This window comes from Thamnophis elegans, chromosome 3, assembly GCF_009769535.1.
Source record: "Thamnophis elegans isolate rThaEle1 chromosome 3, rThaEle1.pri, whole genome shotgun sequence".
Taxonomy (NCBI): domain Eukaryota; kingdom Metazoa; phylum Chordata; class Lepidosauria; order Squamata; family Colubridae; genus Thamnophis; species Thamnophis elegans.
In genome coordinates, this window is record NC_045543.1 from 120,936,933 (window position 1) to 120,957,170 (window position 20,238).

Sequence of the window (20,238 nt, forward strand, 5' to 3'; positions counted from 1 at the left end):
ATTATGTTAGGCATGAGAACATAAAATGAGAAATTGTTTTTAAAATAATATGTAAATCTTGTTTGTCTAAACTTAATGTAACATGATATGGTCAGAATTAAAGAAAATGCTGGCACGGTATGCCAGAGAAATTGGTTGTCAGAGCCTAAAGTTTGTATATATGTCAAATCATGGCTTAACATAGCATAATGTGTGAAAAAGCTTGCTGGATACTTGAATGCCACTTCAGCTATCCTTCAATATATTTGTTGTATAATATATTGGGCCCAATTTCTACCCTGTTTCCCCAAAAATAAGACCTCCCCAGATAATAAACCCAATAGGGTTTTTGAGGCATGCGCTAAAATAAGCCCTCCCCCAAAATAAGCCCTCCCCAAAATATTGCAACACGGTAGCAGCCATGAGGTGATTACCCTACTGCACCTCAAAAACAATAAGACCTCCCCGAAAATAGGCCAAATGCTTATTTCGAGGGTCCAAAGAAAATAAGAGCCTGTCTTATTTTTGGGGAAACACAGATCTGGGTAGCACCAACTTTAGGGAATACTACTGATTCACTTCCTTGACTTCCTATTTGTAATATGGAGGTGGTTAGCTTATTTTAAACAGTGCTGAAGTAATATTTATTTTTTTTACTATACTGTAAAAAATTGCTCTGTATATAATTTAATCTAGAAAGAAATGTATTTTACCCTATCTTTTTATATTGAAAATTCACAGTGGAAATCTAAAAAAAATTCATTCTTCATATTTTATAGAAGTTAGATTAATGTTCCATTCAATGAAGTAGAATCAATTTCCCATGAATTGTGTTACTTTAGGTGTCAGGAAATATCTGTTGCATTTGCTTTTGAATAATAAAATGATTTGGTCCCAATAATATTGTTATGTTTGTTAGGACCCCTGAAGGTAGGAAAGTTACAATGATGCGTCTTTTTTTGTTGACTGCAGATGTGCATACCATATACTAAGCAGCTGAACAAAGTACTATTCTTTTCATCTGATTTATGCCATATATAAACTTAAATGCTTCTAGGCAGATCGAAAGCTTTTTGTATTGAAGTAATAATAAATGTTTTGCAATAATGTTATCAGAATGAGATGTAATTGAACTGCTGAATGTAGAGATTTAAAATTTCACATGCACATGTATGTGTGGTTGGAAAATGTGTGTGCATGTGTGTTTGTCTTTGTGTGAATTTTTAATGATAGAAAGTTAAAGAATTTAACCCAAATGATATTTAGGCTGAGCAAAACAACCCGCTACACTTATTTGACCGAGTTCATTTAGCTTCTCTCTGTGATATAATATAATATAATGTTACTGGCACACACAAAAAGTTAAGCTAATTAATCTGCTTTGAAATAAATGCTGCGGGGAAGCCATTATTAAAAGGCATTTAGCACAAAGGAGAACTACCTTCTTCCCAAGAGATTCTGCCATGAAGACCAATCAGAAACTAGCACACACATGTCACGGCTTTCTCTGCTGCTTTTATGTATTTTTGGCTAGCACAGGATTGGCCGTTCTCTGAATTTTATGGGAGGGTTTACTTGACACTGGTTGTAGCTTCCCTGCAGATCCTTATTTGGAAGGCTATTGAGAGAACAAGTCTTTTCCAGCAGCTGAGCATCTTGATATACATAATTCATCAAGTCGTGCTGTTCTGGAAATATGCAGATCTCTGTCTGCCCTTCAGATTTCTGTTCAGCTTGTGCAATATGTCTTTCAAACCAGATTCTTAAATTTTACAGCATTTTGGAATTTTGCAAATGGGTCCAAAATAATCGAAGATCTCCTAACTGGAACACCAGTTAAATGATCTCTTTTATACCTAATTGCAGGAAATTTATAAATCAGCAGAACTGAGAATCAAAATTCAGTTCAAAGGATTCAGCGTACTTTTTTCCCCTGTATCTCACTAATAACAGAGGACCGAAAATTCTGCTTTAATTTGGTAATACTAAAAGCATCAAAAATGCCCGAAGCAAATTATTTACTGTCAGTATCTTGGGGATACATAAAGGTAGGAATTTAAGAACTTTATAAATCATGTTTGTTTGCATGCAGTGTTTGCTTGAACATTGTTTTTGTATTATAGCTTAAGGCCTTACTGATATGTTAAAGTAACTTTAAAATATGTAATTGAAAATAATGAACTCCCTCTAACATTCACTTATGTTCAAAGGTACCTATAATAGAGTTGCGCAGTCCTGAGAAAAGAGCATATTCTCAGCTTAGCAGCTATAGTAGCACTGCTTTTTAATACTGTATTTTGGGGAAATCCTAGCTTTGTTGTGCATTTTTCATTCCCCAAGGAGAAGATCATTAAAGAGCATATAAGCAATAAATGTGTAATTTCATGTTACTTTCTTAATACGCAAACATTGCAATGATTACGCCTCTATTTTTATTTATTTTATTTTTTTTTGCTTTCTGTCTAAGACACACATCTCAAAATTGATTAAAGCCATTCTAAAATAGTGAATGTTTGGAAATGTTTTTTCTCTCTCTCACTGATGATGCCAACCTTAACTTGTTGAGAATTAATTTATAAAGCTTCAGCTAAAAAAAATGGTTTGAGTTGTTCCTTTATATTCACCTGAATACATGCCATCGTATATATTGTGATAGGCAGTGCTAATCTAAGAAAGAACCACGAACTTATCAGAAAATCTCCTGTTATGTATGTCCTAGATGCTCAAGATGTCAAGGAACAATATGCCCTTTTTCTAAATATGTGATCACTTAGTCAAATAAAGATGAATAACCTGACAAAGCAAGGATGGTATATTAGGTTAACGTTTTCCCTTTTGTGTGTAGAGCTTATCCCTAAAAATATGCTGTGTAAAGAAATCAATAGTAGCCTAGAGGAGAAGTACACTGTGTACAATCTATGTTGGAAGACTTCGGATAGGGAAACCCTGCCTTCTTTTAAAGTCACTGTGTGGCCTCAGAGAAACCACTGTAGTAGGTGAAGCCCTTTGTGCATCTGGTTTGGATCCTAGAGTGCATTGGAATGAAGAGCAACTGACCCCAAGCAATCTTTCTGAAAATATGATCACTAACTGTGATAACACCCCAATATGCTGCCTTAAAGCAGCATTTTAATTATGTGATCATTTATTGGATCATTTACTAATGCTGAGTTTCTAACATAACTATTTAATAAAATGCAAGTGACCACAATAAAAGCCTTAATAACTGAGGCTTGATAGTTTAGACTTTCAAATATAGTAAGGTCTTTTTGTTGTCGCCAGCAATACATTTCATTAAAGAAATTATATTTTATGCTTTTCTTGCTGAATTACCATTAATGTTACGAGTTTTGTGTGGAAGAATTATTTCTCACTGCAGATCAAGTTGAACAATTAATATTCTTGTGACCAGTTTCATGTAAAATCTATATTTTAATTTAATTCTACCCTGCAAAATGTTCAACTTTATTTCTTATGATTAACTCAAATAATTATATAGCATATCATATATATATTTTTAGTTGGGTTTTAAAGGACTGTAATATTTCTTAGACCATCTACAGTATTCCTATCATCTTTCATTTTCACCTATATCTCCGAATGACTGGCCACTACAAACATTAAGGGAATTTGAATTTGAAGAATGTATATCCTAAATTGGTAATGCTGAAAAATATATAAGCAATCCATAGCTTCTACATGTGTTAAGACTCATTGAAGTTAAAATGAGGTAGGAATCTAAACTGTGATTCTATATGTGCTAATTAGGGCGGAAATCTCATTGTATTGCCTCCTAATTATGAATTCTAGGGCTTTATTGCTAATATTCTGTATTATGCTGTTCAGTTCTTTACAGGTTCGAAAGAATTAGGTAGGAAGTATTGGATCTACATGACACAGAATTCATCACATGGTGACCCACTTAACTTACAACTGTAATTCTGAGGTCAATTATTATCTCAAATTGAGGATTTTTTTAAGATAGATAGATAGATAGATAGATAGATAGATAGATAGATAGATAGATAGATAGATAGAGGGGGGAAGAGAGTTATTTTTAGAAAGCAAATGGAGACATAGCCTGATGTAGTGGTTAAGGCACCATGCTAGATTTCAGGAGGCAGTGAGTTCTAGTTCTGCCTTAGATACAAAGCCAAGTTGGGTCAGTTGCACTCTCTTGGCCTTGGGGAGGAAACACTGACAAACTTCATCGACTTCCAAATCTTGCTAAGAAAACTACACAAATTAGGCTGGTCTGTCACCAGGAGGTTTATGTGCCAAAGACACACACACACATAAAAATTATACCTGCCCCAAATATTATCTTTATAAAAGATAATATTTATTAAAAATTAGAAATTTTTAAAGCTCTCTAAATATTCTGGATTTTTTAATCCAGATTTTTGGCTATTAGCCTAGGTCTTATGTAAACTGTAATCCAAATCACCTGGACAGAACCTGTTTGAGCAAGCAATCCTATTCATCCAGAGATTTATCATACAAAATAGGTATGGAACATGTGAGAAGCAGTATGAAGAAAACTCATAAAAGCACATGTATAAATGGGCTGAAGGAAAAGTGTAAATAGACTTTAAACATGTATCCTAATCTATCCTCACCCCAGTTAGGTTTTCAATATAAAATATAAGCACACAGATAACTAACTGATGTATAAATGAGGAGAGCAACACTTTGCAGATTATCCTACACTGGATTATTTTCAAACAAGATTTTACTTAAGTAACATATATTGTCCATACACTGAGGGCAGATGGGGAGAAGAAACAGTATATGTGAAAAAACACTACTGACAGAGCAGTGGTGGGTTTCAAATTTTTTTAGAACCTCTTCTGTAGGTATGGCCTACTTTGTTGGAGTGGCCTGCGGGCCATGTGACTGGGTGGGAGTGGCTTGGCAGTCATGTGACTCGGTGGGCATGGCCAACTTGTAAAATGTGGTAAAACTCATTTAACAAAACTCTTGCTTAGCAACCAAAATGTTGGCTCAGAAACTCTGGCATTTGAAGCATGCAAGTCTTAAAGCTGTCAAGTTACAAGACCTTTGCACCCCTAACCCTTTAGAAAAAAAAAACCCCAGGGGTGTTCAAACTTGACAGCTTTAAGACTTGTGGACTTCAACTCCCAGAATTCCTGCTGCAGTCATGTTGGCTCAGGAACTCTGACATTGAAGTGTGCAAGTCTTAAAGTTGTCAAGTTACAAGACCCTTGCACCCCTAACCCTTTAGAAAAAAAACCTCAGGTGTGTTCAAACTTGACAGCTTTAAGGTTTAGATAGGATTCTTAGAGGCGGACGGGTCGATTGGTGAGCTAGGCAATCAGTGAGCGGTGGACGGGCCAGCACGGTGCAGATGGGCGGGGGGAAGGAGCTGGAACCGGTTCTAAATGGCACGGTAGATTTGTGGAACCTCTTCTATAGAAGAAGTTAGAACTGGCAGGAACCCACCACTGCAAGAGAGCAGGCTGTACATTCACAACCTGATGGCTGAAAAATCATGTAGCGCCAAGTCAAATAGTATAAACAATGTATTTCTAAATAGCTAGCTTTTCTGCATATGGAAGACTTAAGAAAATTGTAAAATGTACCTTTTCTTAGCATATGGAAGAATCACAATCTGAGTTATTCCTCCCCACCCCCACACCAAGAAACTCTAATCCTATATTCTTCCAGCCTTTTCTAACCAGGTCACTTCCGTAAGAAATGGATGAAAACTCCTAATTCCCAGCCCCCCTATGGTAATTGTATGGAAAAATTATGACAGGTTTATTTCAGCACTAGGGGAGACTTAAAGATAGCATACCCCGGAGGCTCTATGTCTTTGCTGGCTGATGGGAATCATCCTTTCATGTGACTCATCAGGCCAGCCGTTCAAGTCACCAGAGACTGCTGAATGGCAATTTCTTATATCACGAAACAAATGGTGGCAGCTCTTCGATCTCTCTGCTTCCTGCAATGTATTTGTAGGCCTTGAATTCTTAAAGCAAGAACAATCTTACAGTAAAAGAATATTGCAGAAAACCTTGCAGTACTTTCATTGTTAAAACACAAGATGCTTAATAAAACTCAAATCCCAATCAATACTGTCCTCCAAAGCTTATGAACCCCAGCTTGCAAAACTGATAGCAAGGCTGAGGAAGCCTGAAGCCTGATTGTCTGCCACTAATGAAATCACGCAATTAGAAAAATGATGACACTATTGGAGGCCATGCGTTTTGATAATTGGAATAGCTTATTCCAGCCTTCCCAAGTGCCTGCAAGAGTGTTCATCATCAACTCATGCTCTTCAATCAGCAGGTTGAGGATTGTGTGTAATCTGTCTACAGGTCATCAAATTGAGAAAGCCAGTTTCTCTATTTTTTACATGATCCTCATAAGTTTTTTTTAACCTGTACATGTTTTGCTTTATAAATTGACCATATCCACAATAAAATCAGAATGCTTAGTTCCCAAAGCCGTTGGATCACTAATTATTTTATTTTATTATATTATTTTAAAATTTAGGTTTGTAAATTTAGATATACATATGTTTAAGTAACTAAACAACAAGTAATTGAGTTACGGTTTACTCCTGCCTATAGAATTGTCTAATGTTGCAAGGTAATTTTAATTATTTCCACTGGAAGTAGATGGCTTGTTGACTTCACTTTAAAAAGTAGGAATTTAAGAAAATTGTTCTCTTTATTTAATGAGGACATGGGTGGAATATGTGTACATTTAAGTATACATTTTTAACTAGGACAAGAGCAATGAAATTGATCTCTACTCATATCCATATCCATAACCAATTTTTCAGTATCTCTTTATGTAAAATGATGCGTCAATAATACATTTGGTGAAGCCTACTTGGACATTTTGCCTGAGAATCTGATTTTATTTCTCGTTATGCATTGACCTAAGGTGGTAAATTGAATTGAAAATTTGAACATACCTGTTAAAAAGGTTCTTAAACAATTCTTGTACCATATACTCATTTACTGGCCATTGACATACACTGTTTTTCTTCTCTTTACAGTTTAAAAGAATGCTCAATCGAGAGCTAACCCACTTATCTGAAATGAGCCGATCAGGCAATCAAGTCTCTGAATATATATCCAACACATTTTTAGGTAAGCATGATTATAAAACCTGGTATTCCTTGTTTTTTTCTTTTGTTTTCACTAACTACTACAGGATATCATTATATAATAAAACAGGCATTAATTATTTAATTAAAATACAATGTTTGCTTTTATTTTACAATAAAAGTTGCTAAGAGTTGTGGCAAAGAGTTTACCGGATGGTCTTTTGCTAACTGACTTAACGGTACGTTATCCATAGGCCTACATTATCCATAGGCCTTTGTCAATCCTTCCAAGCTATTCCCAAAGGACTATGACTAAAAGTCAACACATTAAAAATATTTCAGACTCATTAGAAGATGATATTTTTATTAAATCCAAATGAAACCTATATCTGAATGGTTTTCTTATGCCACCCATCTTGCTTTTGCAACTACCAATACATAGTGTCTCTTGCAGGTCCGTACATCTTCCAAATTTTTCCAAGGGCTTTCCCATAGCTGCTACTGAACAACCTGCTCATTCCTCTGATTATCCCAGGGTCTTCTTGAATCTGATGTGGATTGTTGTGTCAGCCCGCCTGTCTTGCCAGTTATCCCCGAGCTTTCCTGCCTAAGCACTAGTTATTCCATCAGTCCACCCATTCCCTAATTGTGCTTGGATATTCCTGAGACATCAGTCTTTATAGAACCTTCTTCCACTGACTCCAGTTGTCTTGCTGCCCTCCCATTGATTTAGCACAGCTCCTGCAGCTGTGTCTTGAGTATGTGTCAATATACTGCATAGATTTCTTACTTGGTGAGATCTGATCAAAAGTATTTTGCCCTACAAATCAGTTCTATAGATTGGAGATCTAAACTTTCATAGAATATCATGAGCATACTGGGGGTAAAATCTGGACTTTAATTTTGAATGTGGAAGACTAATCAGAATGTGCTCATACTGACTAATACTGCCCATTATCAGAGGATATTGGTAATGGCACAGGGTACAGGTAACTTAATTTAATCAATACCTTTCTGCCTTAAAAAAGGGCATATGGCCAACGTGGGCCCATCTAATGATGTTTCATGGCATATGAAAGATTATGGTAGAAATGAATAGCAAACAGAATGAATTCAGAAACAAAATGAATGAATGAAGGTAATCTAATATAGTAGAATGGAATGAATAAATACATTCAAGGAAGTGAAGGTAGAGGTTTGATTATGTATTAATTGGTGTCATTTAAGTGCCACCAATATAGTGCCGCCATTCTGGAGTGTCACCAATATAGTAATATATTATACCACAGTGACTGATGGTAATGGAAGAATTAGTTGGGGGAATTAAGCAATATTCTGAATGAATGCAATCTAGAGAGGAAATTATTCTTACATGGGATGGATGGATGGATGGATGGATGGATGGATGGATGGATGGATGGATGGGAGGAAGAGAGAGTGTAGAAAAAGTGAGTGGTTTATTTGAAAACCATAGAGCAAACAAGAATAGTGATGGTTTGATGAGTATGGATTTTTTTTCTTCAAATATGTGGTTTAAACATAAGACTATTCATGCAAATACATAGCAGGAAATGTGAATAAAAATCATGATTATTTAATTATGATTTTTTTTAAAAAAATAGGAAAGGATAGAATGGTGCTCAAAAATTCTGAATGATAGGACATTGTTTGGTAGTCTCAAAAATAGATCTTGAATAGATGGAGAAGTAGAATCAGACTGGTTAGGAAAAATGCATAAAAGATGATGACAACAGCAAATAAAGATAATGGAAACTATTATACAGTTAATTCTCTTTTAATGACCACTTGTTCAGTGACATCTCAGCATTCTCATCATCACATGATTACAATCCAGGCACTTAGCAACTGGCTCACATGACAGTTGCAGGATCCCAAAATCAATCACCTTTTTGTGACCTCCCTTGCCATCTTCCTATTAACAAAGTCAATGGAAAAGCTAGCAGGAAAGATTACAAGTTGCTCCTGTAAGTCATTTTATCTATTTAAGAAAATTTACCTGACCACCCAATTCCCTCTCAGTGACTCCCACTGCTTTTGAGCAACCCAGCTATGAAGTACGAGAACCTGGGGTTCCATATCACTTACTCACAGGACACATGCTCAACCACACTCTTGCGGTACATGCATGCCTGACAACACCATAGCAGCCAACTGCAAATGCTCGGAAAGGTGGAAACAAAAACAGGAAGAGGATGACCAGCAGCAAGTTGGACAGCACAGTTGCAATTGACACACTCTTAGAAAGATCAGGTTAGGGACAGATTCTCATGGAAGAAATCTTATCTGGTTGCTAAGAGTCAACACCATTTGATGGTGCATAATCATTATTTAATACATTGATAGAAAATAAATAAGTGTGGTGATGTTAAAATAGCTGTATTTAAGACAAGCTGCTTTTATAAATCTGGATAGAGAAATGTTAAGGCGTGTAAGTGGAAAGATAGTGGAAATAAGATAGTCTCTTATGAGGAATGGCTGTTTCTTGAATAAAGCAAAAATGGCTGTACATATAAATGTGCTTCTGCCCATTTTACTATTGGAAAGTAAGAGTGTGGTATTTCATAAAAATAAATGCAATGGAAACAAGATACTTACAAACTATATTTACTTATTTATTTATTATTTATTTATTGGAATTTGTCAAACAAAAACAAGAACAAGAATCTACAGGTGAAAGTCGAAAAATTAGAATATCGTGCAAAAGTTCATTTATTTCAGTAATGCAACTTAAAAGGTGAAACTAATATATGAGATAGACTCATTACATGCAAAGCAACATAATTCAAGCTGTGATTTGTCATAATTCTGATAATTATGGCTTACAGCTCATAAAAACCCCAAATCCACAATCTCAGAAAATTAGAATATTGTGAAAAGGTGCAATATTCTAGGCTCAAAGTGTCCCACTCTAATCAGCTAATTAAGCCATAACACCTGCAAAGGGTTCCTGAGCCTTTAAATGGTCTCTCAGTCTGGTTCAGTAGGAATCACAATCATGGGAAAGACTGCTGACCTGACAGTTGTGCAGAAAACCATCATTGACACCCTCCATAAGGAGGGAAAGCCTCAAAAGGTAATTATAAAAGACGTTGGATGTTCCCAAAGTGCTGTATCAAAGCACATTAATAGAAAGTTCTGTGGAAGGGAAAAGTATGGAAGAAAAAGGTGCACAAGCAGCAGGGATGACTGCAGCCTGGAGAGGATTGTCATGAAAAGGCCATTCAAAAGTGTTGGGGACTTTCACAAGGAGTGGACTGAGGCTGGCATCAGTGAATCAAGAGACACCACACACAGAAGGATCCTGGACATGGGCTTCAAATGTCGTATTCCTCTTGTCAAGCCACTCCTGAACATCAAACAACGTCAGAAGCATCTTACCTGGACTAAAGAAAAACAGACCTGGTCTGTTGCTCAGTGGTCCAAAGTCCTCTTTTCTGATGAGAGCAACTTTTGCATCTCATTTGGAAACCAAGGACACAGAGTATTGAGGAAGAATGGAGAGGCACACACTGCAAGATGCTTGAAGTCCAGTGTGACGTTTCCACAGTCTGTGTTGATTTGAGGAGCCATGTCATCTGCTGTTGTTGGTCCACTGTGCTTCATTAAGTCCAGGGTCAATGCAGCCGTCTACCAGGAGATTTTGGAGCACTTCATGCTTCCTTCTGCAGACGAGCTTTATGGGGATGCTGACTTCATTTTCCAGCAGGACTTGCACATGCCCACACTGCCAAAAGCACCAAAACCTGGTTCAATGACTGTGGGTTACTGTGCTTGATTGGCCAGCAAACTCGCCTGACCTGAGCCCCATAGAGAATGCCAAGAGAAAGATGAAAGGCATGAGACCGAACAATACAAAAGAGCTGAAGGCCGCTATTGAAGCATCCTGGTCTTCCATAACACCTCAGCACTGCCACAGGCTGATAGCTTCCATGCCATGCCGCATTGAGGCAGTTCTAAAACAGCCAGGGAAGTGATTGAAGCCTGGGAAACCGGCCCCTCTTCAGTCAACAGAAGTGCTGATTTACCACCAGCCTAGCAAGTACTTAGAAGGCGAGGCCTGGGCAGCACAAACAAATGACAGCTAATGACTTAAAAGGAAGCCATTAACACATCCCCAATCAGCATCTAATAAGCCACTTACAACAGGCTCTATAAATACTACACACAGAATAGCACACACACTGCTAGAGAGAAGTTCCCTGCAGATGGGCTCCAGCATGAGTCTGAAAACTCATCCTGGTGACCGACCCAGTTTGGATCCTGAAACTCTATTTTGGGACACATATATTCGCCTTCATTCGTAAGATTTGCTCACTTTGAATAAAACCTTAGGAAATCCCTTGGAATTCCATGACCCTTCTAATATTTCCTTTCACTTGAAAGCATCTGACATCTTGTTTTAGAGCCCTTTCTCTTGATGGTTCTAAACGTTGTTCATATGACTGAAGTTATAAACATCAAAGCATGCATATGAGTCATTATTTTTCATCTGCTGTTGGTTTGTGCCAGTTCAAATTCTTTTTTTTCCCTTTTCTGTTTTGTTTAATTGGTGATCAGTAAAGGAATAGGAGAGGGCTGATTGCCTCTGGCTGAAAATTGTTGACATTTTCACTTGTCTGTAGCAATTGGATTTTCTGCTTTTTCCAATAAATGCTAGCCTAACCTAAAAGATTAAAGAAAAGATTTGGGCCAATATATACACGTGACAATAGATGCCATGTTTACACCAAAAGAAAATTGCAAAAAGAAAAAATCTTTGCAGGAAAAATAATTTCTTTTGAAACTTAAAAGTGTATTACCAAAACATAAGATAGAGTAAGGTGGTGTCCTTATTCCGTGGAGTATTTCCTAATGCTCTTTGCTATATCGGAGCAGAAGCATTTCAGTGCTTTCAGTTTGGAGCAACATTTCTACTTCTTATTTAAAATCTGAAAAATTAGATTGCTAAGATCTAAAATACAAAAGATTAAAGAAAAGATCTGTGCCAATACATACACATGGCAATAGATTTCCCCCCATTTCTAAACTGAAATATGTTTGCAGTTCTTAAATATTTTGTACATGCATCATCTTTTTTTCCTTCTTAGCATTAATTTAGAGGAAAGAGAGAAAAAAGAATCTCCAAATAAAAATAGTATTTCTTCACGTGGTTTTACAGTTTGACAACATTGAGAATATGATACAATATTATTTTTTTTGGGGGGGATAAGAATTTGAGAAAGAATTGTTTGGAGTTCTTTTTTCTGCATTTAGCAATGAACCTTTTATGTGAGGAAAAATTAACATAGATTCCTTATATAATATAAGCAGTTTTGGTTCCATGTTGATAATCTTACAAAACCACCATTGATTTGAGTTGAAGGTCTTAAACAGATTTCAGACTTCTGGCCAGATTTAATTTCTCTGCCTAATTTGCATGAGAGGAACTTTGAGAGGGAACCTGAATTACCATGATATCCTCCCATGTCTAGAAAATATATACTGGTGTTGACTGTCAGGAATTTATAGGAATAAATAGTACAATGCATATGAGAACATTAGATTGGAGGAGAACAATCTACTGTCAGGGATAGCACAATTATGTTTGCTGCCATCAATTGTGGCAGTGGGGAAGTTTTTATGTTTACTTCTACTGTGGAGATTAAGAGCTAGAATAGTGAGCCTGATCCTGATTTTCTGTTCAATATGAGTCTGTAAAAAATCTTATGTCACGGGATGAGAGCATGCCTTTGTTCACCTGGGATCAACCTAGGATGAGGTCGTTAAATCACAGGGAGTTAATAAGCATTACTCACATTGCGTCCTTTGAAGTTAATGCTTGAATGTGTGCATTATATCTGCTCAAAAGGAAGGCTTATCAAAAACATTGTCTACTCTTTACAGATAATTGCTATTAATTATTTGAACTGAAATTACAATATATTTAAACATTTTGGAAGAAGAAAATAAATCAAGTTCAGGAACAGGTTTGAAATTGGCTTGCTTAATTATGGTTAGTTGAAAACAAGACAATGATTGTGATCTTTCTTGCAGCATGTTCATAGCAACAGTTAGAATTATTCCAGCTTGATACAGTTTTTGAGATTATTATCTACATTAGAACTTTGGCTTTTAAAGAAATATGATATTGTAGCATCTTTATTATTTATTTTCATTTGTTCATTCATAAAACATAGGCCAACTTTTTATGCTCAATCATCCTATTTTTGTCAATGTAATTGGAGTAAATCTTGTCCTAGTTATGCTAAATGCATAATTGGTTTACTTGGCCTCATTTTCAGCAGTGTTCCCAAACTAGCGGCAAACAGAGAAGCATCTGTTGACAGATACTGAAAATCTGTGATTTGCAAGATAAATTGTGAGCCAAATATTCTTGAATTAATATTTGTAAAAATAACTACCTTATTCATCAACTTATAATTATCACTGCACTTTAGAGACAATCTTGTGATAGGTTAGATTTGAGACATGGGAAATACTGAGGTGAGATCTCTACTCAAACTACAATAATGGGGTAACAACATCACTCAAGATTTAGAAAAGCATAAAATAATATGAACAAATATCTAAGAATCAGAACTGAAAAGAAATTATTTGGACATAAGAACCTAATGGCTCCTTGTTTCACTTTTTAGTTTATAATATTCAAGCTTTTTTATATCAACATCATTAGATTTTGTAGCTGTATGTAATGTCAATGTTGTTGCACTACTGAGAGAGTAAATGACCAGTGTAAGATTGCTTAAATCTATAACTAAAGTGGTCCTGAACCTAGATTTTTATGCAGTTATTTATTATTTACTTGTATGCCGCCTTTGTTAGTTTTTGCAAATAACTCATGATGGCAAACATGTCCAATATGCCTTCCTCCTCCTATTGTTCCCACAACAACCTTGTGAAGTGAGTTGGGCAGAAAGAGAGAGTGACGGGCCCAAAATTATCACCTAGCTGTTTTTCATAGCTAAGGTGGAACTAGAAAAAGAACAAGTTAATAAGTCTGATGGTGATTCGTTGTGTTCACTTGCATCTTTCTTATTTCAAAATTATTTTGAAGCACTTTTTAAAAAAAGCTATGCTGCAGTTAATGTTACTTCTTACGGTAGCGGTAATCTACAAATAGATTATAGATTTTTTTCCTCTTCTTTAAAAGACAAGCAGCATGAAGTGGAAATCCCATCTCCAACACAGAAAGAAAAAGAGAAAAAGAAACGGCCTATGTCTCAAATCAGTGGGGTAAAAAAGTTGATGCACAGTTCCAGCTTAACAAATTCTAGCATCCCCAAATTTGGAGTCAAAACAGATCAAGAAGATATTTTATCCAAGGTAAGAGCAATTCTGATTTCCAGCCGATTCAGTATCTGTAACTCAGATCCAAATACAGTCACAAAATTACATTCACAAATATTTACATACATCCGAATGTCTATATGAATTTATATGTCATGTGTGTAAAATCTCACACACCGATTTAGTACAGCCAAATAAAGATCCTGATTCATTTTTTTCCTTAGCACATTGTGCATCAGAACTGTGTAACTGCAGAAGTCAAATGGATTGTTTAAAAATAAAATCACCTATAGAATTTAACAAAAATTCTAGATGCCATGTTTACACTGAAAGAAAATTGCAAAAAAAAAAAAATCTTTGCAGGAAAAATAATTTCTTTTGAAACTTAAAAGTGTATTCCCAAAACATAAGATAGAGTAAGGTGGTGTCTTTATTCCCTGGAGTATTTCCTAATGCTCTTTGCTATATCAGAGCAGAGCAGTACTGAAGCAATTCAGGGTATTCAGTTTGGAGCAACACTTCTACTTCTTATTTAAAATCTGAAAAATTAGATTGCTAAGATCTAAAATACAACGAAATCAAGAGCAGATGTTTTGTACATAGTGTATTGCAAAGCCAGGGTAACAGTTTCTGTTTTTTGTTTGGTTTTATATCAGGAGCTAGAAGATGTAAATAAATGGGGCCTCCAAGTGTTTAAAATAGCCGAATTATCTGGGAACCGACCTTTGACAGTTGTCATGTATACAATCTTTCAGGTATGTTTAAGGGAGAAACAACTTTTTCCCCTTTTCTTTTCCAGAGGACTTTACCTATTCTGAATAAACAATTACTTTTTCTCTCTGTAACTTCAGGAACGGGATTTGCTAAAAACGTTTAAAATTCCACCAGACATGTTAATAACCTACTTGATGACGCTGGAGGATCATTATCATGCTGATGTGGCATATCACAACAATATACATGCTGCTGATGTTGTACAGTCAACACATGTGCTTTTGTCTACCCCAGCTTTGGAGGTAAGTCCACAATATCTGGGTGAAATTTAAAAAAAAACCTACTTGTGAAACATACTGTCATGTTCGCAATACACCAAGGTGGCTTGCCAAATGATTAGTTACTGAAAAAATAAGTTTAATTTAAAGGTATTAACATTTGAAACTTTATTATAAAAACATTTTGTAAATTGGACTTTAATCTTTTCCCCTCCAGAAAAAATGGTGTTTGTACTAGTAGAGATCCAAGCGAAAAAAGGGGAGAGGACCAGTGCAATTCTGTTTCATTTAGAACATTTTCTCCATTAGTCATTCTTCTCTGTTCCATTACCTTATTCCTCAATATTTCCTCTTTCTTTCTTTTAGGCTGTTTTCACAGACTTGGAGATTCTAGCTGCTATTTTTGCCAGTGCAATACATGATGTTGACCATCCTGGGGTTTCAAACCAATTTCTTATCAACACAAGTAAGTTAGTTTATTTCTGGCTCCACTGATTGTCTATATACTTGAGATTCCTTGAACAAGCAACAAAGAGGGTTTTTTTTTTTTAAAAAAAAGATGGTTTTGGATATGTAGAGTTCCTGCATATATCATATGGTCAGTCATCAAAAGCATATTTCTAGTCCAGTGTCCCTTCGTCAAAATGAGAATTTGAAGAATAACAAAATAACAACTCAGTTGGATATAGAGCCAAGGTGGCGCAGTGGTTAAATGCAGCACTGCAGGCTACTGCTAGATCAGCAGTTCAGCGGTTCAAATCTCACCGGCTCAGGGTTGACTCAGCCTTCCATCCTTCCGAGGTGGGTAAAATGAGGACCCAGATTGTTGGGGGCAATATGCTGACTCTCTGTAAACCGCTTAGAGAGGGCTGAAAGCCCTATGAAGCGGTATATAAGTCTACTGCTATATTCAAGGTTTTTCCATTCTTATTTGTCTATGGGCTTCACGCAACTGGGAAATCTAAGGCAGCTTTCTTCTGATAGATTGTTGGAGGTCTCTGAATGCTACTTATTCCTCTAGGTCAGAATTCCTCAGACAGCTTTGCTTCAATTCTGGGAGTTGAAGTCCACAAGTCTTAAAGTGGCCAAGGTTAAAGACTCCTGCCCTAGGTCAATGTTTCTCAACTTTGGTAACTCTAGGATATGTGTGGTGACTGTGGAATTCTGGGAGTTGAAGCCCACAAATCTTGCTGAGCTTGAAAATCACTGCTCTGTATTTTTCCTGGGTTTTCTGGCCCATTTGGAATCTCTATACTATTAAAACTCTTGTTGTCATGATCTTTACCTAGGTTAAGTAGTGGATCATAGAGAAGTATCTCAAATGGACTAACTTACATAATGCATCCAAAATCAGGATCAGTATTTCCGAAGAGAACAAAATTAGGGGAAGTTGTGGCTGCTTCACTACTGCTATGCTGCTGGGCTGCTGCTGTTGCAGTCATATGATCTTCTTGTTCAAATTCTGCTACAGTTTCCCAGCCAGACTTGCAATCTATCACTTCCTCCCTCACCGACTAGCAAGAAATTGATTCATCATGTGGCTCTCAAGGAAAAACGTGCCTGAAGAAAGACCTGGATATTTTTATTGCTTTATGTGCCCCATGCGGAGGCACACAACATGTACATGCATCTATATTCCATTCAGGAGAATGGGCCACTATGTATGTGTATCCATAGTGGTCCATTCATTTATAGTTGTTCACAAATTTGTGAAGTAGGTTCCCATTTTTAAACTGTTCTGAGGTAACAATGGCAATCTACAATATTGTAAAATAAATGAATCTTATCAACGTAATTATGCAAGTTGGAAATAGAGGGGGAAAGGTTTCGGTGAAGAGATGACACCAAACATCCCTGCAACGTGTCAAGGGGTGCAAGAGATAAACAGAGAATGAAAGGTCTGTATTTCTGCAGAGCCACAAGGAAAATTACAGAATGAGGAGACAAGAAAAGACAGAGGTGAAAAACGAAGATCAACTTTGAATGTGTGGCAGACATTAATTATTGCAAGAGTCCCTCAATGTGACTACCTCTGCCTTCAGCATCAACATTTCAGCAGAGAAAGAAAAGAAAAGCAAAATACACAACTTGCACAGTGTAACATTTCTACTGATTTGGTACCATGGCCAAAGTCTGCCCTCACTCTCATAAATTCCTATTCTCTCGAAAAACCACCATTTTCTGCATTATGCAGTGCCCTTCGTATTGCAGGATAGGCAATGTGCAACCTCTGCCTAATAATGAACTTCTCATTTTATATAGCAATGGGGCACCTATTGCAAACAGGAAGTTTGGTTCAGCAAGAACATCAGATAATACAACTGCCTGGACTTCTTTTCTCCTCCCCTATCCATCTCAGGACTGCACAGTCTCTTCCTCTGGGCCTCTTTCTGGGAAATGTCTGTGTTGCCAAAACTCTCCGAAAAATGTTTCTTCATATGCACATTCTATCACAGAGCTAATGCCGCTCAGTTTCCCACAGAACTCCTTCGTTCAAGTGAACTCTCTGGATTGCTATCACATAAACTGGAATTGAAGGTCATCATTTTAATGAGATTGATAAAAATAGGATCACCAACATGATTTGCCAACATCCGATGATGGATATGGCACAAGAAGATGATTTTAATGAGGAAGTTGGATCTTTCAAAGCTTTGCAAAAGGAATGCATACAATAATGGAAGAATTCCACAGGAATCTCACTGTAGCAAATACAAACTTTGGTACATTCAAAAGTGACACTGTCATGATTCCAAGAATTCGCAGTCAATTTATCAGAAGGTGAAGTTGTCCTTCTTCAGCACACAAAGTTCCCAATTGCAGTCATGCTTTCCTCTCACTATATATAAAGCAAAAGGACAAATCATGGAGAAGGTGCTGATTAATCTGGAGAAACCAGCATTCCAGCATTGTCAGCTGTATGTTACTTTAAGCCAAGGAAAAAGAAATATAAACCACTATTCTTAAAGAATAGCAGATCAATCACAAATATTGTTATCTAAAACAGGGGGCCCCAACCTATGGGCCATGGCCTATTTACAAAATGCAAATGACCAGCTGTCTGCAAGGAATATAAATTGTTCCATTCTCCACCATCTAGTCAGAGGTGAAGAAGCTTCTTGGATGAGAAGTGAAATGTCTTCAAAGAAAAATCAGAAAGTCCAGTTGCCTCTTGAAGAAGCACCTTTGGGGCAACCATGACCTGGATGAATGAGAATCTCCGTAGATACATTAGCAGAATATTAATATTCAGTACATTTAAGTCAACAAACTACAGACATATGATTAAGGAATCGTACCATACAGAGGGAGGGATGAAGGACATCTCTGTTCCACTTGCCACTGATAGCTTCCAAGTCTTCCATTATTTGATTACAAAATTATTGAGCATTTATGCAATAGAAGGGAAGCGTTTGCTGAAACATTTGTTCATGATCAGCCCTAATTTGTTCTTATTTGGTTGCCCTTGTAATTTTCAAACCATTTTTAAAAACTGGACAGAGATTTAGAATTGGAAGAGAGTCTGTTGAGAATTGGAAGAGAGTCTGTTGTCAGATTTGATTTGCAATTAGCCATAGTGGGTTTTTTTTCCTAATGTAGTTGGATGTTTTGGATGCCATACTAATGTTAAAACCCGAAATATATAACTTCTATAAAAAGCAATTTTTATTAACAGTGCTGTCTTTGGACTTTCTTGCAGACTCTGAACTTGCCTTGATGTATAATGATTCATCAGTCCTAGAAAACCATCATCTAGCTGTTGGCTTCAAATTATTGCAGGAGGAGAATTGTGACATTTTCCAGAACTTGACAAAAAAGCAGAAGCAATCATTGAGGAAGATGGTCATTGACATTGTGAGTTGTTTTTATTTATCCATTATTTATTTATTTATGATTTTTAATGTATTCCATTTTTAAAGATGCATTTCATCATAAACTTGATATTACTTTCATTGTTTTGCTCTTATATAGCTCAAATGAAAAATGATATACCAGATATTTTGTGGGGGAGGTGGGGAGATAATTTGAAATAGGTCTTATATCTGATTTATAAAAGTTATGTTTCCATAAGATCTATCTGCTGATTAAGATATTTTCACTGACTGTCTCTTTAATTCCCTTACCAAGATTTAATAGCTTCTAAAACAAAAGCAATTATTGTGACCTTTATCTTTTGTTTCTCCTCCAAGGTCCTTGCCACAGATATGTCTAAGCATATGAATCTATTGGCCGATTTGAAAACAATGGTTGAAACCAAGAAAGTGACTAGCTCTGGAGTTCTACTTCTCGATAACTATTCAGACAGGATTCAGGTAAGATACTCTGCATTTTAAACAAGTTGTATTCTTTCTTCACCTCATTACATTCAGATGACCAGTGTGTCTCGACTTTTTGAACTGACTACCATCCCTTTTGTCAAAACATTTTCCCAGTTATGGCTGCTTATAGGGCATTCTTCCTTGATGAGGTGCTTCATCTTACAGCGGTACTTCACTCTTCCTTGATTGTTCATTTAGTGATGCTAATCTACACTGACTAATGATTAATCAGTTTGTTCTGCTAAGCACAGCTTTTTCAGCTTGCAGAAACACTGTTACAAGTGAAGCAGTGCAGACTACCTGCATACCCATACCTATTAGTAAAGGTACAGAAATGCTTTTTTTTTTCAGCCAGAGCCTAAATATAAACTGTCAAGATTAGGTGCAATCCATTATGTCCCCACTGTATTTTGTTGTTCAAATGTCAACACTATCTTTACACAAATGCGTATATACACAAGTAGGAGTGTCTGAAGTTTCAATCCGTTGCTTTGGTTGGCTAGTTGATTGGATGGTTTTGTTTGCTGAAATGTTTCTTAACCCACAAAGTTCTACTTAG

The 20,238-nt window shown here is 36.4% G+C and overlaps 1 protein-coding gene across 3 annotated transcripts in view; it reads left to right on the forward strand.

Annotated features, from left to right (window-relative positions):
- The window catches only part of PDE4D (phosphodiesterase 4D), a 753,870-nt gene that overhangs the window by 729,565 nt on the left and 4,067 nt on the right, over positions 1-20,238 (forward strand). For all 3 annotated transcript variants that reach the window (XM_032212986.1, XM_032212985.1, XM_032212987.1), the window contains 7 exons: positions 7,010-7,103; positions 14,232-14,404; positions 15,025-15,123; positions 15,220-15,384; positions 15,727-15,826; positions 19,061-19,215; positions 19,551-19,673. In XM_032212986.1, the coding sequence (XP_032068877.1) occupies positions 7,010-7,103; positions 14,232-14,404; positions 15,025-15,123; positions 15,220-15,384; positions 15,727-15,826; positions 19,061-19,215; positions 19,551-19,673 (909 nt within the window). The remainder of the gene's footprint in view (positions 1-7,009; positions 7,104-14,231; positions 14,405-15,024; positions 15,124-15,219; positions 15,385-15,726; positions 15,827-19,060; positions 19,216-19,550; positions 19,674-20,238) is intronic.